This window comes from Diabrotica virgifera, chromosome 6 (assembly GCF_917563875.1).
Source record: "Diabrotica virgifera virgifera chromosome 6, PGI_DIABVI_V3a".
Lineage (NCBI taxonomy): Eukaryota > Metazoa > Arthropoda > Insecta > Coleoptera > Chrysomelidae > Diabrotica > Diabrotica virgifera.
In genome coordinates, this window is record NC_065448.1 from 145,113,711 (window position 1) to 145,133,022 (window position 19,312).

At 32.4% G+C, this 19,312-nt stretch overlaps 1 protein-coding gene across 5 annotated transcripts in view; it reads right to left on the reverse strand.

The window, feature by feature from the left end:
* The window catches only part of LOC114338265 (colorectal mutant cancer protein), a 619,539-nt gene that overhangs the window by 103,087 nt on the left and 497,140 nt on the right, over window positions 1-19,312 (reverse strand). For all 5 annotated transcript variants that reach the window (XR_007698823.1, XM_050654064.1, XM_050654063.1 and 2 more), the window contains exon 4: window positions 15,463-15,604. Coding sequence is in view for 4 of the 5 variants with exons in the window: in XM_050654064.1 (XP_050510021.1) it covers window positions 15,463-15,604 (142 nt within the window). In the remaining variant the exon portion in view is untranslated. The remainder of the gene's footprint in view (window positions 1-15,462; window positions 15,605-19,312) is intronic.

The following is a 19,312-nucleotide window of genomic DNA, read 5'->3' on the forward strand; positions in this document are numbered from 1 at the left end:
AAAGCGGCAACTCTTATCGTCAATGCGAGCTGTTTAATATGACCTACGTCTGGGGTACAACCGACGATTATTGAAAAATATTTGGCGATTTTTGCTATTTCGATAATTTTGTTTAAAATAATATTACCAATTAAACTAATTAATTCATATTGTCTACTGTTGCTTAAATAAGACGTCACAAACCATGTATCAGACTCTCTTTGAACTATCCTGATTATGTTTTCGAATCCTGGGAAAACTAATAAGTATTTTTGAAAAATATAAACGTAGAATAAAAGATTACCTTATTACCGAGGGCCGAAAGTCCCTTAGAATGATTAAAAAGTTTCTTTTGAATGAGATATTTGAAATTAAAAATCACACTAAATTTTCTCCTAGTTTTTCACCCCTTTAACTTATTAAAATAAACATTATAGAAGTTTTTAGGGACTTTCGGCCCTCGGTAATAACGTAATCTTTCATTCTGCGTTTAAATTTTTTAGAAATACTTATTAGTTTTCTCAGGATTCGAAAAAAATGAATCCCATTTAAATAGAATTGAAGCCGAAAGTTCGTACCCATCCCCTTAAAGAAAGTTTCGATTATTAGGTTGAAACAAATGATCAGTTGTTCCATGAAAAGCTAAACATTGTGAGGCCAAAAGTCTAATTCTTTCAAAACTTCTCTCCAATAATGTTGAATTATCCATTATTATATTAGATTTTACTGATTATGCTGCCCCCCTTGTGATGCCGCCTGATGCGGCTGCCTCACCGCATCATAGCACGACACGGCCCTGATTGAGCTTTACGCCACTAATCAATCACCCTGTATAAACCGTCAACTGTTTTATCTTGTATGACACCCAAACCATTTAGAGCATCTCCTTTGGCTCTATCAAAGCTAGGAATAGGTATGGTTACAATTTTCACAATAATTATTTCATAACGTTAGCCTGAACATGAAAACTTTCAATCTCATTTTCTTTATTTATTTTTATATTTTGTGTCTGTGCACAACGCATGCATGTAGCCTTACTTTCGAAGCATTCATAGTCACTACCAAGTGTGCTGTAAATGCACACAACATGTACAATCTGACTACAAATTATGCACGTATGTGTGCCTGAGCTCTCTTTTTGGCCAATATAACAAACCTCTTCTAAATAAATAATCGCAACTGGTAAACAATTGTCCTCCCCTCTAGTGACAACGGTCCAGGGGCTTTCACAGATGACGATAGCGGTCCAGGTATTCCGATTTCATAATATTATCTTTGAGGTAAAATAAGATTTGATTATTATATTATTGATAAAAAGAGATTTCGAACTAGTCAAACCTAAGATAAACTACTGATACCGGGAAGAAACTGCATATGACCCTTTGACTATAACATATATCATTCTTAAAAGCAACTTGATATAAATAATTCTCCCCACATAAATCCTTGCATTAGCCGTTCCTAAATAGGCGTAAATGATGAAATACGTTACTTGAAAAAGATGCATTGAAAATATTGTCAAAACCTATTAAATTTAAATTTACTAACAGTATTTTCAATGGTTTATTTGCAAAATAATTTATTTATTAGATAGCGTATCCTATATAACGGGTAGCGGGTAGGAACTCTTTAAATTCTTGAAGACAGTCCTATCAGGGAAAATGAATCAATCCCTGCCCACCGCAGATTCCGGGGGTTTCCTGACCCGGGAAACTAGCACCTGTTTAGGGTCCCTTGTCCAGGGTTACGGATGAAGTCCACAACGGCAGACACGGCGGAGAAGCAGAGCTTCGGTACGGGGCGGACGGCGGAAGTGGCAACCCTTGATGTTAGGGTTAATATAAAATCAAATTCCTGGAGACGGAAGCAGCGTTTTCAGTACCAAGTTGTGGCGTACAGGAATAGATCCTGGACCGGCTCATCATTGGATACTAGGAGGCATGACTGAAACAGTTTTAATGGCTTCTACACTGCGATGAGGAAGGCAACGGGAAACCACCTCATTAAAATCCCTAGTAAAATCATCATGACTACAAGTAATGAAAGATTAAAGATTACTGATCATGGAACACGGAAACCAAGATCCGGCAGGAGTGGCATGACAACATACTGCAGGGTCCCTCTGGTCGTCAGCCTGCGAAATCCCTGCATAAAAATTGCTACATGGAATGCGAGAAGTCTATATTCTCCAGGTAAAATCGATAATGTTGTATCCGAAATTAAACGACTGAAAATAGATATTCTCGGCATAAGCGATGTTAGGTGGCCAGGAGAAGGTAAATGTACAACAACAAATGGCACGATGTACTATGTAGGAAACAACAATCCAGCTCATCTTTATGGAGTCGGTATTGTTCTGGACAGTCGCATAAATGATTCGATGATAAATTTTGTTCCTTATTCAGATAGAGTAATGCTGATACAATTAAAAGCACAACCGAAGAACATTAATATTATTCAGGTATATGCCCCTACAGCAGATAAGGATGACAATGTAATTGAGGACTTTTATACACAATTACAAGCGGTCCTCAAAAGTATACAGAAAAAGGAACCCATAATAATAATGGGTGATTTCAACGCCAAGGTGGGTCAGGGTAGAGTGGAAGATTGTGTTGGAGACTATGGGTTAGGAGACCGTAATGAACGTGGTGACAGAATGGTTCAATTTTGTCAAAATGAAAAATTTGTAATTACAAACACAATGTTTAAACTCCCGAAGCGTAGACTTTACACATGGAAATCCCCTGCTGATGGTAACGGGAGGATGATTAGAAATCAAATAGATTACATTCTGGTTAACCACAGATTTAGAAATTCTATACTATCAACAAAGACCTACCCAGGTGCGGACATTTACTCTGACCACAATCCGGTTGTATCTGTGTTAAACATAAAATTAAAGAAACTAAAAAAGAAAAAAACGACTCGGATAGATTTCAATAGACTAAAAGATACAAGAACAAGAGAAGACATAAAAGAAAAAATTAATAAAAACTTGAAAAAAATTAATAGCGTGAACTCCGAAGAAGTTGAAAATAATTGGAAACAGATAAAGGCAGCACTAACAACAGCTGTTAAAGAGACGTTGACTCCTAAACGAACTGAGAGAACTAAAAGAAAGGCATGGATGACAGAAGAAATTCTTAATTTAATGGATGAGAGACGTGCCTATAAGAACAAAAACAAACAACAATATGATGCAATAAATCGAACCATAAAGAGAATGATCAAAGAGGAAAAAGAAAAGTGGCTGTCAGAACAATGCAAGGATATTGAGGAATGTGAGAGAAAGTACGATAGTTTCGGCATGCATAAGAAGATCAGAGAAATGACTGGTACAAAGAAGAAGACTCATAGTGGAATGGTGAATGATTCAGAAGGCAAGATTATAATAGATTTCAAACAAAAACTCACAAGATGGAAAGAATACGTAAAAGAACTTTTTGACAACGAAAGAGAATTAATAACAGTGAAACGAGAAGAAATGAAGGGTTTAAGGATACTTAAACAAGAACTGGAATATGCTTTAAAAACACCAAGGATGGTAAGACACCAGGGCCTGATGAAATACCGGTTGAAGTATTAAAACTTATTGATGGAGAAGTGATGAACATGATACTCGAGTTATTTAACAACATATATGATACTGGAATAATACCACAGGACTGGTTAAGGTCCACATTCATTTTAATACCTAAAAAATCAAATGTAAAAGAGTGCTCGGATTACAGAACGATTGCCTTGATGAGTCATATGCTTAAAGTTTTTCTAAAAATCATTCATAATAGAATTTTCCGCAAACTTGAAGAAGATATAAGTGAAACACAAATGGGCTTCAGGAACGGCCTTGGTACGAGGGAAGCGCTCTTTGGTGTGAGCGTACTATTTCAACGGTGTTTGGATATCAATCAGGATGTATACGCCTGCTTTATAGACTTTGACAAGGCCTTCGATAGAGTCCGACACGACCGACTGAGACAACTTCTAGTCGAAAAGAACATTGATGAAAAAGATATTAGAATAATAACTAATTTGTATTGGAATCAAACAGCACGAGTCAAGGTAGATGATGAAATGACTGAGGAGATCAAAATATGTAGAGGAGTAAGACAGGGGTGTATTCTGTCTCCTCTTTTGTTTAATTTTTATAGCGAAGTCATATTTAAAGAAGCTCTGTCGGACGTTAGTTGTGGTGTAGTGATCAACGGAAATACAATCAATAATTTAAGATACGCTGACGACTGATGGAACGCACTAACCACTACTGCAACAGCTACGGACTTACATTAAACCTCAGAAAAACTAAATAGATGGTAATAACAAAAGATCCACACGCCAGGAATGATTTGGTTGTCAATAACACGGTTATAGAAAGGGTATCCTCCTATAAATACCTTGGAGCTTGCCTGGATCATACAGGCGATCAAACAAAAGAAATAAGAGCAAGAATAGAAATAGCTAGATCAGCATTTAACAAGATGAAAATATTTCTCTGTAGTCGTGACATAAATCTTGATCTGAGAGTGCGTATGCTGCGGTGTTATATCTTCTCCACTTTATTATACGGAGTTGAGTCATGGACCATCAAGATGGGCAGCATTAAAAACATTGAAGCTTTTGAGATGTGGTGTTACCGTAGAATGCTACGTGTATCTTGGGTGGACCACGTGACGAATGCCGAAATTTTACGTCGGATCGGAAAAGGATGTGAAGTTGTACTTACTGTTAAAAGAAGAAAGCTTGAATACTTTGGCCATGTTATGAGAGGTGACAAATACTCGCTGCTGAGACTGATCATTCAGGGTAAAATCAGGGGTAAGAGAAGTATCGGTAGGCGCAGAATATCTTGGTTAAGAAATCTGAGGGAATGGTTCGGCTGCAGTTCCATCGACCTATTTAGGGCAGCCGCCAGTAAAATAAGAATAGCTGTGATGATTTCCAACCTCCGATAGGAGACGGACTTGAAGAAGAAGAAGTATCCTATATTGTCGCATATTATTCATGGCTCGCCCGGAATAACCTTAATAAGAATTACTGCCTCCGCTTGCGCACATTCGTTACAATTTTGTTAATAATTAAACGCCTACAGTTTATTCACATTAATAGTGTATCAAATAGTTTGAACGGCTAGGATAATAGGACAGTCACTGAAGGTTTTCACATCCGATGTCGTTGAACCTCCATCGATTTTCATGAAAATTGGTGAGTAGTTAGAGGATACGCCAAGAAACAAAAGTGACATGGTGCAAACTTGGCATTATTGAAAAATAAGTTAGTAAAATGTAGCATATAAAAAAACGAAAAAAATGCAATATCCGTGAAGTTTATAGAACCAGTAGAAACAAAGTTGTAGCTCATGAAAAATACGCTCTTATTCGTCAAATTTCAAATCAAATATTTCAACGTGAAATAACCAAAAAATGAAAAACACTTTTCGTGGAGAAACCCATTTAAAATTTTTTAAAGTGTCTAAAATAGTTATTTACGACACAGTTCGTGAAGTATGCTTTTTGCGAACTCACGCGATGTTTAGAGCACGAGCGATAGCGGCGCGAGTGCTATATATACATCGCGTAAGTCCGCAAAAAGTACTTCACGCACAGTTTCATACAATATTTTATCTACGATAAACAAATAAAAAAACTGTAACTCTTCGTCACTGGAATTCATTTCTATTCTACAATTTTTAGAACTTTGACATTTCAAAATTCTAACTTCTTTCAAACCACAAAACTGTCAAAACTTTTGTTGTAATTTATTGCTCATTATGTCATCACCATGACAACGCGAAAGTTAAGGATATTTGATTATATGAAAGTGTGCCAAAATACAGTGCGAAAAAGGAAATCCCATTTAAAATACATTGTTACTTCACGCACACTTTAAACCTTTAACGCACTGCTATATTATAATGACAGTTTTCACAAACTAAAAACTTATACATAATATTATGACATAGAGTAGATAAAAAGCAAATCCTACATTTTTTAATCTTTGAGATTTTCCGTATCACTAATACTTTTTAAGTAATTTTGAAAAAGCGGCATTTTTCAAAAATTTTAGAAGAAATTTTTTTACTATAAAACCAATTTTTTCATGAATAAGCACTTCGAACCGTTCAAACTTACAGCTCATATAAACAATACATATAGCTATAAAATAAATGATAAAACGGTAACGATTAATTTTATTTAGGGTGCTGAATTGGGGGGATTTTCAAATTTTTTTTAACAAAAAAAAAGGGGGCGAATGCAGTTAACAGTTTCAAAAAGTTCTAATGGACTTTCCCCGAAAAGTGCTTAATTTTTTGTTTATTTCGCGTTTAAACATTCGATTTGGAATTTAACGAATAAAAACGTATTTTTCACGAGCTACAACTTTGCTTTTACTGAGTTTATAGACTTCAAATACACCATTTTTTTCGTTTTTTTATATGCTACATTTTACTAACAATATATTTTTCGACAAAATACTTACTTTTTAAGTTATTTGCGAAAAGCCACCTGAAAACGTTATTTTTTTTGTTGAAAAATAAACATTTTCACTCCAGTAGTAGAAAAGTATTTTAGTGAAAAAAGCTCTATAAAACAAAAGTTGCTTAAAAGTGGTCAATTTATTCATTTCCGGACTTATTTTAAAGGTTTGTTTTTTCACCCTCGAGAAGGAGTGACTTTCATCCCCAAGTAAAAGCAACCAACGGCATAAGTCCAACTTATGGCATTGGCCCTGAAAATTACACTCCAAAACGGTTATTTACTTGGCTAAATCCCTATAAGACTTTCTTTATTTAGCATAAGTAATGACCTCAAACATTTTGACGGTTTAGTAGAATGCATATTTTTGAAAAAAAATATGATTTAAAACAATCAGAATTTTTTATATGAATGATGACAAAGATATATACCCTATTCCACGAATATACCTACGACTGATTTGGATTATCGCGACAACGAATATTTTACTGGGCAAAATATGAACAACGAAAATAAATTGAAAATTACATTGTTGTTTATAAGAATAATTATTTTGGAGTAATTTACTTTCGTACTTCTGTACTTTCGTACTTTCAGCACAGTAAAATATTCGTTGTCGCGAAAATTCAAAATAGTCGTATGTTAGTGGAATCGACTAGACGAAAAAAATGATACAAACGAAATTTTAGTTTTTGTTAGCAAAGATTTTACTTGTATTTTTAATTTTGTAGGATAAAAGATAACCGAGATAGAAACGTTTAACGCCTAAATTTTACTGCGAGAACCATATGATCGGGCCCTTTAACTTTTTACCTTTAAAACATAAGGTTAATTTTAAATTAACCTTTAAAGGATGAAAATATTTAAAACATTAAATTTAATACGATTTTATAGCCTTTGAAATTACTTTTGAAATGGTTTTTGGATGAACCCGATATCATAAAACTTAACGGAATTATTCTAAACAAAAACAGTAGTATTTTTTTTGAAACAATTTCTGGAGAATAAATTTTGAAAAAATTTTATAGCTCATTTGATAGGTATTTTTGAGTACATTGGCAAGTGTTTAGTAAGTATATGGTATAAAATTTATAGTTTTCCCGTTATTTAAGTATGAATATGTAGATTTCAGTAGGTACTCGCTGAAAAGAAATATACATTCAATTATGTACCTATAACTCACTTTGAATTAATACTAAAAGATATTTTCAAGGAATTTATTATATTTTTATTAGCTTCAATTTTTACAATAACTTTTTTGTACAAAATTTATTGGCCTGGATACCGCGTACCCAAAAAAATTGATAAATAGCCAGCTGAAAATTTGTTAATAGTTTAACGCTGTCTAGTCGGACACACTTTGATGTATCGGAACACTGGGGCAGGGGAAGTTTTAATTGTGAAACAGCTTAAAAATTTGGAACGTCAGATTACTAAAACATCCCATATATTTTGTCAGACAGAACTTCCAATTGATTTGTTACCCTGTCATTAAACTCTCGTGCAAAAATCAGACTGCTCATTAAAATGCCCAGTTGCTGATAAACACCACTCTGATTTTTGCATGAGAGTTTAATGAAATGGTAACAAATAAATTGGAAGGTCTGTCCGACAAAATACATGGAACCTTTTCGTATTCTGACGTTCCAAATTTTTAACCTGTTCCACAATTAAAACTTCCTCTGTTCCAGTGTTTTCATACATCAAAGTTTGTCCGACTAGACACCGTTAAGCTATTAACAAATTTTCAGCTTGCTATTAATCAACTTTTTTTGGTTCGCGGGATCCAGGTCTATTACAGTTTTTGAGTTATTTATGAAAAACAGCTTTAAAACATGTGTTTTTTCACGAAAAATTAAAAACTTTGATCTTTAACAGCTCAAAAAGTATTGATTTATTTTTATAATTGTATCTAACAAATTTTGCTTAGAGTTTGTCCCTCTATCGATTTATGGGGTTATTTTTAATAAAAAAAATTTCACCGCCTAGAAGGGGTGGCATCTACGCCCAGGGTAAAAGCGTAAGTTGGCACCATATCACTTTTGTTTCTTGAGGTATCTTCTCACTACTTCCAATTTTCATGAAAATCGATGGAGGTTCAACGAAATCGGAAGTAAAAAACCTTCAGTGACTGCACTATAATAATTATACACCTACAGTTTATTCACATGGCATTAATAGTGTATCAAATAGTTTGAACGACTAGGTTAAGTTTTTATGCATTGCGTAACGGCGTAGTAGCGACATTTCATTGATTGAATATGTAATCATCCGAGAACTTTCGAGATGCTATGTATCACCTTGAACTATTTAGGATAGGTACACCTTAAAAACGTACCATTATCAATAGTATCTAAAATAAAGGATTTGACATAAACCTTCTACGAAAACATTTGTATGGCACATGAATTAAAGAACAGTTATAATCAAAAAGCGAGGAAAATAGCCGATAAAACTACTACAATAAATTAAAATTTAATTAAAATTTATTGTTATCTTTATATGGGTTTGGGCACAGTTTGGTTGTAATGACAATTACATTTATTCCTAAAAATAGTTAACATTTTGATTTCTACTCCGGAAATCGTAGCACCAACAGGTATTTAAATTTCCACTCAAATCACAATAGATATCAAAAAAGAAGTCATCAAAACATTATGATATATAAACAAAAATACCTGCTCCAACGAAAAGGCATTTCAAGAAGAAAAAACCTGCTAAAAAAGGTTTTAACAAAAAATGACTACACACTGTCATTTATAAACAAGAAATTACAGAACATAGAAGAAAGAAAACAGCAAAACAACATAAGCTACACCAAAAAAAAAGGGACTCAAGACTCAAGGATGACAACAATACCACATTTTTTATACAGGGTGTCCCGAAAAGATTGGTCATAAATTATAACACACATTCTGGGGTCAAAAATAGTTCGATTGAACCTAACTTACCTTAGTACAAATGTGCTCATAAAAAAAGTTACAGCCCTTTGAAGTTACAAAATGAAAATTGATTTTTTTCAATATATCGAAAACTATTAGTGATTTTTTATTGAAAATAGACATGTATCATTGTTATGACAGGACATCTTAAAACAAAATTATAGTGAAATTTGTCCACCCGATAAAAATGTGATGGGGGTTTTGTTCCCTTAAAGCCCCCAAACTTTTGTGTACGTTCCAATCAATTCATTATTGTGGTACCGTTAGTTAAACAAAACGTTTTTAAAAATTTTTTGCCACTTAGTATTTTTCCAATAAGCCAGTTTTTATCGAGATGCGGTTTCTATTTTAATATATTTACATAACATTTCTATGGGGGTTTTGTTCCTTTAAACCCCCCAAATGTTTGTGTACGTTCCAATTAAACTATTATTGTGGTACCATTAGTTAAACACAGTGTTTTTAAAACTTTTTTGCCTTTTAGTCTTTTTTTGATAAGTCACCTTTTATCACGATGTGGGTTCTTTTCCAAAATATAGCTAAAAATATAAATTATAAATAAATTTTATAATTTACAGTATAGGAGGTATTTTTATAAGTACTAGGAGGCAAAAAAGTTTTAAAAATATTGTGTTTAACTAATGGTGCAACAATAATAATTTAATTGGAACGTACACAAAAGTTTGGGGGGAACAAAACCCCCATAAAATTTTTATGAGGTGCACAAATTTCACTTTATTTTTTTAAGATGTTGCTGCCATAAGAATGCCACATGTCCATTTTCAAATGGCTGTTACTTTTTTTGTGTACACTATCGTATATAGGTAAGTCAGGTTCAATCAAGCTATTTTTGACCCCAGAATCTGTGGTATAATTTATGACCAATCTTTTCGGGACACCCTGTATAAAGGGCTTATCAGAAAAATTAAAAAGGATAGGAAATAACTGCAACCTCACAACAACATTTAAAACATCCAAAACACTCATATGTTCCTCCTGTTCAAAACCAAACCCAACAACACGCAGGAGAGGTCAAAGAACTGCATCTACAAAATACCTTGTGAATGCAACAATTCAGTGTATACTATTCAGTGACTGCAGTTGTATGTGTTGTATGTATATATGTTCTTCCTGGAGTGCCACTACGGTAATATTGTTTGCACAGATGTTGAGTTGAACCAAGTTTTGAGGTTTTTTGACTAGGATGTTCTTCATCTTCCTGGACTTCGCTTTCCAATCATTTTTCCTTACAGGATGGCTTGTAGGAGCGTACATCTGGATTCATTTCGCATAATGTGTCTAAAGTACTGTAGTTTTCGAGATTGTATGTTGCTTAATACCCCTTGGTTCTTCTTCATTTTTTTGAGGACCTCCTCATTTCTGACTCGACCAGTCCACGGGATCTTAAATATTCTCCCATACAGTCACACCTCAAACAGAGACAGAGAAGACGTAGCATCACAACATTCATACTTTTGTATCAAGAGAGAGATTACGGCTCTTGAAAAATACCCTCATTCGATTAAAGGTGGATCAAGCTTTTCTATTTTTTATTTATTATGATGCCGACATAGTTGTAGTGCGTCACTCCTTTTACTGGGGGTTTGGTTGATGTAGAGTTAACCTTCTGTTAACTTTTTCTTGCTAATCATCATTATCACGTGTTCAAGTTCTTCGTGTCCCTTTCCACTTCTTGTTTAGCTGGTTTAGGAGACATCTCCTTATATTACTTTTCCATTATACAATATGCTCACGTTTCATGTTCCAAATCGTGTCCATTACTTTGTTTATCAGGTCGTCGGCATAAAGTTCGTCTGGCTTTTATTTCTTTGGCTGTCACAGTGAGTGTTTTTCCAATGTATGGTTGTTGGCCCTACACCCAATCTGCAACCTGGAGAAGGAGGGTCTTTACTCTTAGTGTAACCATAATTTAGCCAATATGATGCAAATTTGAGACGCCAAACATTCGCCTTCACGCATCCCATCATAGGAAGGATTTGCTAGTGTCGTCAATGTGTGTATAATTGTGAATTACTTCGTACAGATATTCATTCATCCTCCTCTTTCTTATGCGGCTATAAATAGAAAATATTTGAGAAACATAATCAGTGGGAGGAAGACAGTTATGACCATAGCTGTCACCTTTCTCCTTCTTAAAGTGCCCTCTCCTCAATGGAGGTTGGCTAACTAATTAATTTACAAACTCTTCTCTGTCTTCAGCTGTTCTTATTAGCTGTTCAAAATTTAGCCCAGTCCATTGTCGGATGTTCCTTAGCAACAATAGTTTTTTCCTTTATAGTCGTATCTTTCCCTCGCTCTTTCCTTTCACTATTAGTTCAGCATATTGGTACTTATTATGTTTCAGTATGTGGCCTGGGTATAATGTTTTTCTAACTTTCACTGTGTTGAAAAGTACTAGTTCCTTGCCTATTGTATGCAGCATTTCTTTGTTTGAGGTAAGCGACGTTCATAAAAATTTGAGGATTCTCCGGTAGAGCCACACTTCAAAGGCCTCCAATTTATGTACGGTTGATGTTTTAAGGGTCCACGTCTCAACTTCATAGAGAAGAGTCGACCAGACGAAGCATTTTAATAAATGTAATCAAATTTCGAGTTTTATTCGAGAATCACATAGCAGTCAATCTAGTTCAGGAACCGAAGCTTTTCATCTCGCAATTTTTACAGAATAGATCGATTTGCTTGAAAATTTGAGAATAAGTAGTGGTTAGTCCAAGAATCAAAATCTATACGATGCCGAAAGGCGCTTTTACAATGGGTGTGGTTGTCACCCCATCTCAGGGGTGGAAATTTTTTATTATATATTTTGACCGCAAAAGGTAATAAAAACATTAATTTTAAGCAAAAAATGTTCTATACATTTTTTTTGATAAAATTAATAGTTTTCGATTTATTAGCTATCGAAAGTGTTAGTTTTATATCGAAATAATCAATGTTTCTAATAAGTTTTTTGCTAACTCCAAAAGTTTTCTTTTTATCAAAACAACTTTACTTAACAAAAATATACCTGTTAAAAAAATAAACAAGACCGTATTTTTTAATTTTCTTTAAGACCAATAGTAATCGAGCTATACTTTATTATACGTTGGCTCTTCTTCAATGTTTTTCGATAATACTCATTTACGATTTACTCAATTTTTGCCGTAGAAAAAATTGTTTCAAACCACACCTACAATTTCATAATTAAACATTTTTTCGTATCCCTGATGCTAATCTTTCTATTCTAAAGAAAATGACATTTTTTACCAAACTACAAAAATTCGTAATTCGCTTTTAACTCCAGTTTTTTTAAAACTAACCATTCTACGCCAGTCAAACTTCTAGAATCTATTAATCATACATAAATAAAGAATAATGAATAGGGTCAATGACTAAAAACACCGCTAACATACATTACTATGCTTGCAATTGGATTTCTCCTTTTTTTTTTCAAAAAAATATATTGATTTTTTAACCGTAACTTTTTTATTTTTTATCTTAGAAAGTTTGCTAAAACGAATTTCGTAGGTTTTAACAAGATCTATAAACCTATTAGGTAATATTAAATCTTTCTAAAATCCTTAGTCGCAAAAAAGGTGACTTTGAAAGGGTTGGTAAAGGTGGTTTTTGCATGTTATTGCAAGTTTTAATTATTGTCAATAGCTGACTCAATTTTTGCCGTAGAAAAAATTTTTGCAAACCAGGTTCTTAGGAATTAAATAAGCTACAATTTCATATTTAAACATTTTTTCGTATATCTGATGCTAATCTTTCTATTCTGAAGATAAGGCCATTTTTTCCAAACTACAAAAAAATTCGTCATTCGCTTTTAACTCCATTTTTTTAAACTAATCATTCTAAGCCGGTCTAACTTTTATAGTCCGTCCCACCTTGACTCTACAGTATAGGGAACATAGGCAATGCAGTCCTTATGAGAGTTTTAAGCGCGGTGATGCCGATTGTATCAAAAAAATTTGTAATCGAACATTAGAGAGATTAAATCAAAACTGTTTTAGAAAGACAATCTACAATTTTAGAATTCGTATGCGTTTAAGTTTATTTGCTATACTATAGTTATTACGCATATGAATCCTAAAATTGTAGATTGCCTTTCTAAAACAGTTTTAATTTAATATTTCTAATGTTCGATTACAAATTCTTTTTGATAAAATCGGCATCAGCGCGGTAAAAACTCGGATCCTATAAAGTGAAGGTGGGACGGACTATAGAACCTATTAATAATTCATAAATAAAGAAGACCAATTAAGGTCAATGACTAATTTTAATTAGGGTGGTGATTAGGATGTTGCTTCCGATCACTTTTTCGCTGAAAAAAAAATAGGGACTGATATTGTTTTCATTATAAGTCACTTAATTTTTGAGCTGGAGACATTTTTTTATTTCTGGAGATATATATTTTTAAATACTTTAAATTAGTTTGAACAAATTATCCTCGAAAAATGCATAGATTTCCCGTCTTTTGACTTTTAAACTACAATATTTAGCATTTGACGAAGAAGAGCTAACATATAATAAAGTATAGCTCGATTACTATTGGTCTTAAAGAGAATTAAAAAATACGGTTTTGTTTATTTTTTTATAGGCACATTTTTTTAAGTAAAGTTGTTTGGATAGAACGAAAACTTTTGGAGTTATTAGCAGAAAACTTAATTAAAAACATTGATTTTTTTCGATATAAAACTAACACTTTCGATGGCGAATAAATCGAAAACTATTAATTTTACCAAAAAAATGTATAGAAAGTTTTTTGCTTAGAATGAATGTTTTTAGCAACTTTTGTGGTCAAAATATAAGAAAAAATTTCCACCCCCGAGATGGGGTGGCAACCACCCCCATGGTAAAAGCGCCTTTCAGCATCATATATATTTTGATCCTTGGATTATTCACTACTTATTCTTAAATTGTCAAGCAAATCGATCCGTTCTGTAAAAATTGCGAAGTTTTGTCCTATTTTAAGCTTCATTACTTGGACTAATCAGTTTTTAGGCCTGCATCCCGCTCACCAAAAAAAAAAAAGATTATTAAGATCAAGCTGAAAATTTGTTAATAGAACGGTTTCTAGTCGGACAAACTTTGATGTACGGGAACACTGGAACAGGAGAAGTTTTAATTGTGGAACAGGTTACAGGTTTCGAACGTCAAACTACGAAAACGTTCCATGTATTTTGTGAGACAGAACTTCCAATTGATTTGTCACCCTTTCATTAAACTCTCATGCAAAAATCAGACTGCTATTTACCACCAATATAATTCCTTTTATTTGACATGTTCGACATGTCGGACTTACTAAAATGCCCAACATATTTGTCTGACAAACATTTTTTCATATATTATATAAAGTTTGCTATTGAATAATCTTAAAAACAACCTCTAGTTCTCACAATCATAAACTTGTCAGGATGAGACATTCCACACTTAAAATCACGTTCCACAATTAAAATTTCCCTGTTCCAGTGTTCCCATACATCAAAGTTTGTCCGACTAGACACTGTTAAGCTATTAATAAATCTTCAGCTTGCTATTAATCAACTTTTTTTGGTACGCGGGATCCAGGCCTATTTGATAAACTTTAAAGTGAACGAAACGCCAAGTAAAAATAATTGCAGAAACTATAATTTACGTAGTCTCCCTATCCTTGCGCTTTCCAAAACATTTCTTTTTACCTCAAAGGAAAGAAAGATACATAGGACACTCAATTATTCGAAGACATTAAATTATGTAAATCATTTATTACTCCTGCCAGAAATTAAAATCTTAAAGAAACTATTAACTTCATTTTGGAATAATTTGAATATAAAGTTTTTCTATTTCACGACTATAAATTTTTACTTTTTACTAAGTACACGAATTAATCACAGACACCACTTTCCTGTATTAGCTGGATAAATATCCCTCCAATCAAGACCAATCTCACTGGCACAAACAGTTTCCTCTATATCGTTTTGTAAACGTTTCATTATCCTTAGTTTTCCATTTCACGTATTTTCTACCCCGGCAAAAGAACATCAACAATAAATAAGGAATTTAATCTCACAGAAATCTCTCACCTGATACTTCTTCTTCTTCGGCTATAGCCATTGACCGTTGCTGATGTAATTTCCTCGTCAGTTCGGCTATAACAGAATGTAATTCTGTTAACTGTTCTTCATAACGTTGGGACTGCTCGTCTAATTGTCGCTGCAGCTTTTCCTGAAAATAAATAAATCCTGCTTTATTGACTATATTTTTCGATGTGTTTTAAGGGTAATCGATATACCGGGTGGTGAATGGTAAAACGAGCCATAGGAAACTCAATGTAAAATTCTAAACTGTTGAATTCCTGCTTTCCTAATTATTTTACATCAAAAGACATTAGAAACTATTTGTAGATGATTGAAATCTGTATTAAAATCAAAAGTTAAAATTGTTCTACGATTTAAATGCATTCCAAAATGTTCAAAAATATAATACATTTGCCACAGTAGGTATGTGTGTAAAAGTTGGGCCACACGTTTCTAAATAATATTTAACTGACAGTGCTCACACCATTGACTGAATAAAAAATCTTTATTATTAATACTTTCTCCGCAACTGAGGGTATCTTATCCACTGTATTGTTTTTAAACAATAAATGATAAAATAAAAATATTGACAGTTCAAAAATGTCAAAATAATAACTTCATTGTGACACATTATTGCACTGTGTGTGGCATAATTTTGGGCTGAACAATTGAAAAATGTATTACATTTTTTCAAAATTTTGGAATATGTTTAATTCGTAGAACAATTTTAACAGTTGTTTTCAATACAGATTTCAATCCTCTACAAATAGTTTCTAATGTCTTTTGATGTAAAATAATTAGGGAAGCAGGAATTCAACAGTTTAGAATTTTACATTGAGTTTCCTATGGCCCGTTTTCCAATTCCCCACCCGGTATAAACGAATTGCTGATGTACGACTTAGTACAAAAATAGTACAGTCTAGTTCATTAAAATGAGAATCCTTGCACATTATTTATGTAGGTGATTTTATATATTTTAAATTTTTTTGTAAAAGATCTAAAATTTGGTGGTTGTACAAAAAACTCAAATTCTACTTCTTGGTCTGTGTTTTGTTGGTTGTTATGTATTACCAAATGGGCGTTCACATGTATGCTGCTTATCTAGTAGTATTAGTATTACCCCTACATATTTAGCCCGATCAAACAACAATCTGACCAAAAAAAAAATAAAGGAAGGATGAAAATTTGGGAATAGGTAGTTAAAATTGTCTATTATTATATAAGAAAAAGTTTACAATTCTACATCCCCTCTATTATACAAAAATTGAGGAAATATACATTCAAAATAAGTCCGGAATTGGATAAGTATTGGAAAATGACTAATTCTAAGCAACTTTTGTTCTATGGAGTTTTTTCACTTCAAGTCAATACTTTTCGAGTTATTTTCGAGTGATAATGTTAATTTTTAACAAAAAAACATGTCCTTGGACGGTTTTTCGCAAAAAAATATTCTTGGCAAAAATATAGCTTATAAAAAAGTGAAAAAATGGTGTATGCATAAAGTCTGTATACCCAGTAGAAGCGGAGTTGTAGCTAATGAAAAGTAGGTTAAATTCTAAATCGAATATTTCAACGTGAAATAACCAAAAACGGAGCACTTTCCGGTTGAATCTCATTACAACTTTGTTAAAATGTTTAAAAAAGGTTTATTTTTGTTTTTTTTTAAATCTTTTAACATTAAAAATAAGTGAGTTACGCTCAAAATATTGTTCGTCCCTTTTATATTTTGGTCAAAAGAATAGCAAAAATCACCCCCTAATTAGCATCCCAAATAAAATTAATCGTTACCGCTTCGCCTATTACTTAGTTATTGTTTATATAAGCTATAAGTTTCATTGGTTCAAAGTGCTCATTTTTGAAAAAATTTGGTTTTAAAGTAAAAATGTTTTTTAATTTTGAAAAAAATTCCATTTTTTTCAAAATAACTTAAAAATTATTTTTAATACTAAAAATCTCAAACTGTAATAAAATGTACGCTTTGCTTTTCTGAATATTTTGGATTTTTTGTTTTCTTGTTAGACACAAATTGGTTATGTTATGACTGTTCGAAATTTGTATACACTCGTGATTAGTGACTCGTTCAAGCCATTTTAACTACAATCTTTTCAAAAATAAGCACTTTGACTAAAGATGAGACTTACAGATCATATAAATAATACATAGTAATTTGTGAAGCTGTAACGATTAATTTTATTTGGGATGCTAGAGGTGGTGATTTTCGTGATTCTTTTTACCAAAAAATAAAAGGGACCAACAATATTTTCAGCGTAACTTACTTACTTTTAATGTTTGAAGTTTTTTTTAACAAAAATAAACCTTTTTTTTAAACACTTTAAAACAATTGTAATGAGTGTTCCCCGAAAAGTGTTCCGTTTTTTTGGTTATTTCACGTTGAAATATTCGATTTGGAATTTGACGAAGAAGAACTTACTTTTCATTAGCTACAACTCTGCTTCTACTGCTAAGAGCTTTTTTTGCTAAGAATATTTTTTTCGATAAGATACTTACTTTTTGAGTTATTTGGGAAAAACCACCCAAAAACATGTTTTTTTTTGGTAAAAATGAACATATTCACTCGCACATAACTCAAAAAGTACTGAGTTAGCGAAAAAACTCTAAAGAACAAAAGTTGCTTAGAATTAGTCATTTTATCCAATTCCAATTATTTTGAATGTATATTTTTCACCGACGAGAAAGGGGTATTATAAAGAACTTTTTCTTATACAGGGTGTTTCATTGGGAAACGGAAATACTTTAATGGTGAATAGAGGTCACCGAGCCATTTCTAGATATAGTACATTTTTTGTTTTTTGCCCTACCGACTTTTATAACCGAGTTACAGGGTGTTTTATCGATTTTGCCCATTTTTTTCCTAAGCCATAACTTTAGAACCACCCAGTATATTTTTTTGATATTTGGTACACATATGTCTCATTCAAAACCCAAACGACCGACATACTAACCATAAGAAAAATCCAGGTCCGGATTAACAAAAAATTATAAAGTAATTGTGACCTTAAAAGAACACCCTGTATATTGAAATTTTGAAAATCTGTTTGCATATTTGAAAAGCGCACAAAAAAGTAAGTTTAATGGTTCGCTTCAATTTTTCGGCCAGACCATTTTATGACTTTAATTTTGAAATTATATTAAATTTTTTAAGAACTTTGACATTAAAAAGCAGATATTATTAACTTTTAGTTATAAATTATTAAAGTTAATGAATAAATACTCATTTTAAAAATAATCAATACTTATTTAATACATTGGAACGACCCAATTACTAATGACAAGAAAAATCCAGGTCCATATTAAGAAAAAAAAATACAAAGTAATTGTGACTTTGAACCAACACCCTGTATATTGAAATTTTAAAAATTTGTCTGCGCATTTTAAAAGAGCATGAAAAACTGTGATTAAAGGCTTATTTTATTTTTTTCGCCTTGATTTAATTACATCAATTTGAAATTATATTGAAATTTTAAAGAACTCTGAGATTAAAACCCAGGTATTGTTAACTTTTAACAAAAATTTAATGTTAATGAATCAATACTTATTTTAAAAATACTTAATACTTGTTTACTACGCTGGCTTCATATATTCTCTGGATTTGTAGCTATATGCACATCATTAAAAATTAGAATTGGGATATTTTAATGATTTAGTAAAGAATTAAAAAAACTACTAGTAGATGTAGCAGTAAAACAAGCAGATAAAACAAAAATTCGTTACAATTCAACAATTTAACATAAATTAAAAATATTTGAACTATAACAGCTGCTCAAAATGTCCGCCATTTTGTTCTATGCATTTCCTTGCTCGTTTTAAAATATTTCGAATCGATTTTCTAAGTACA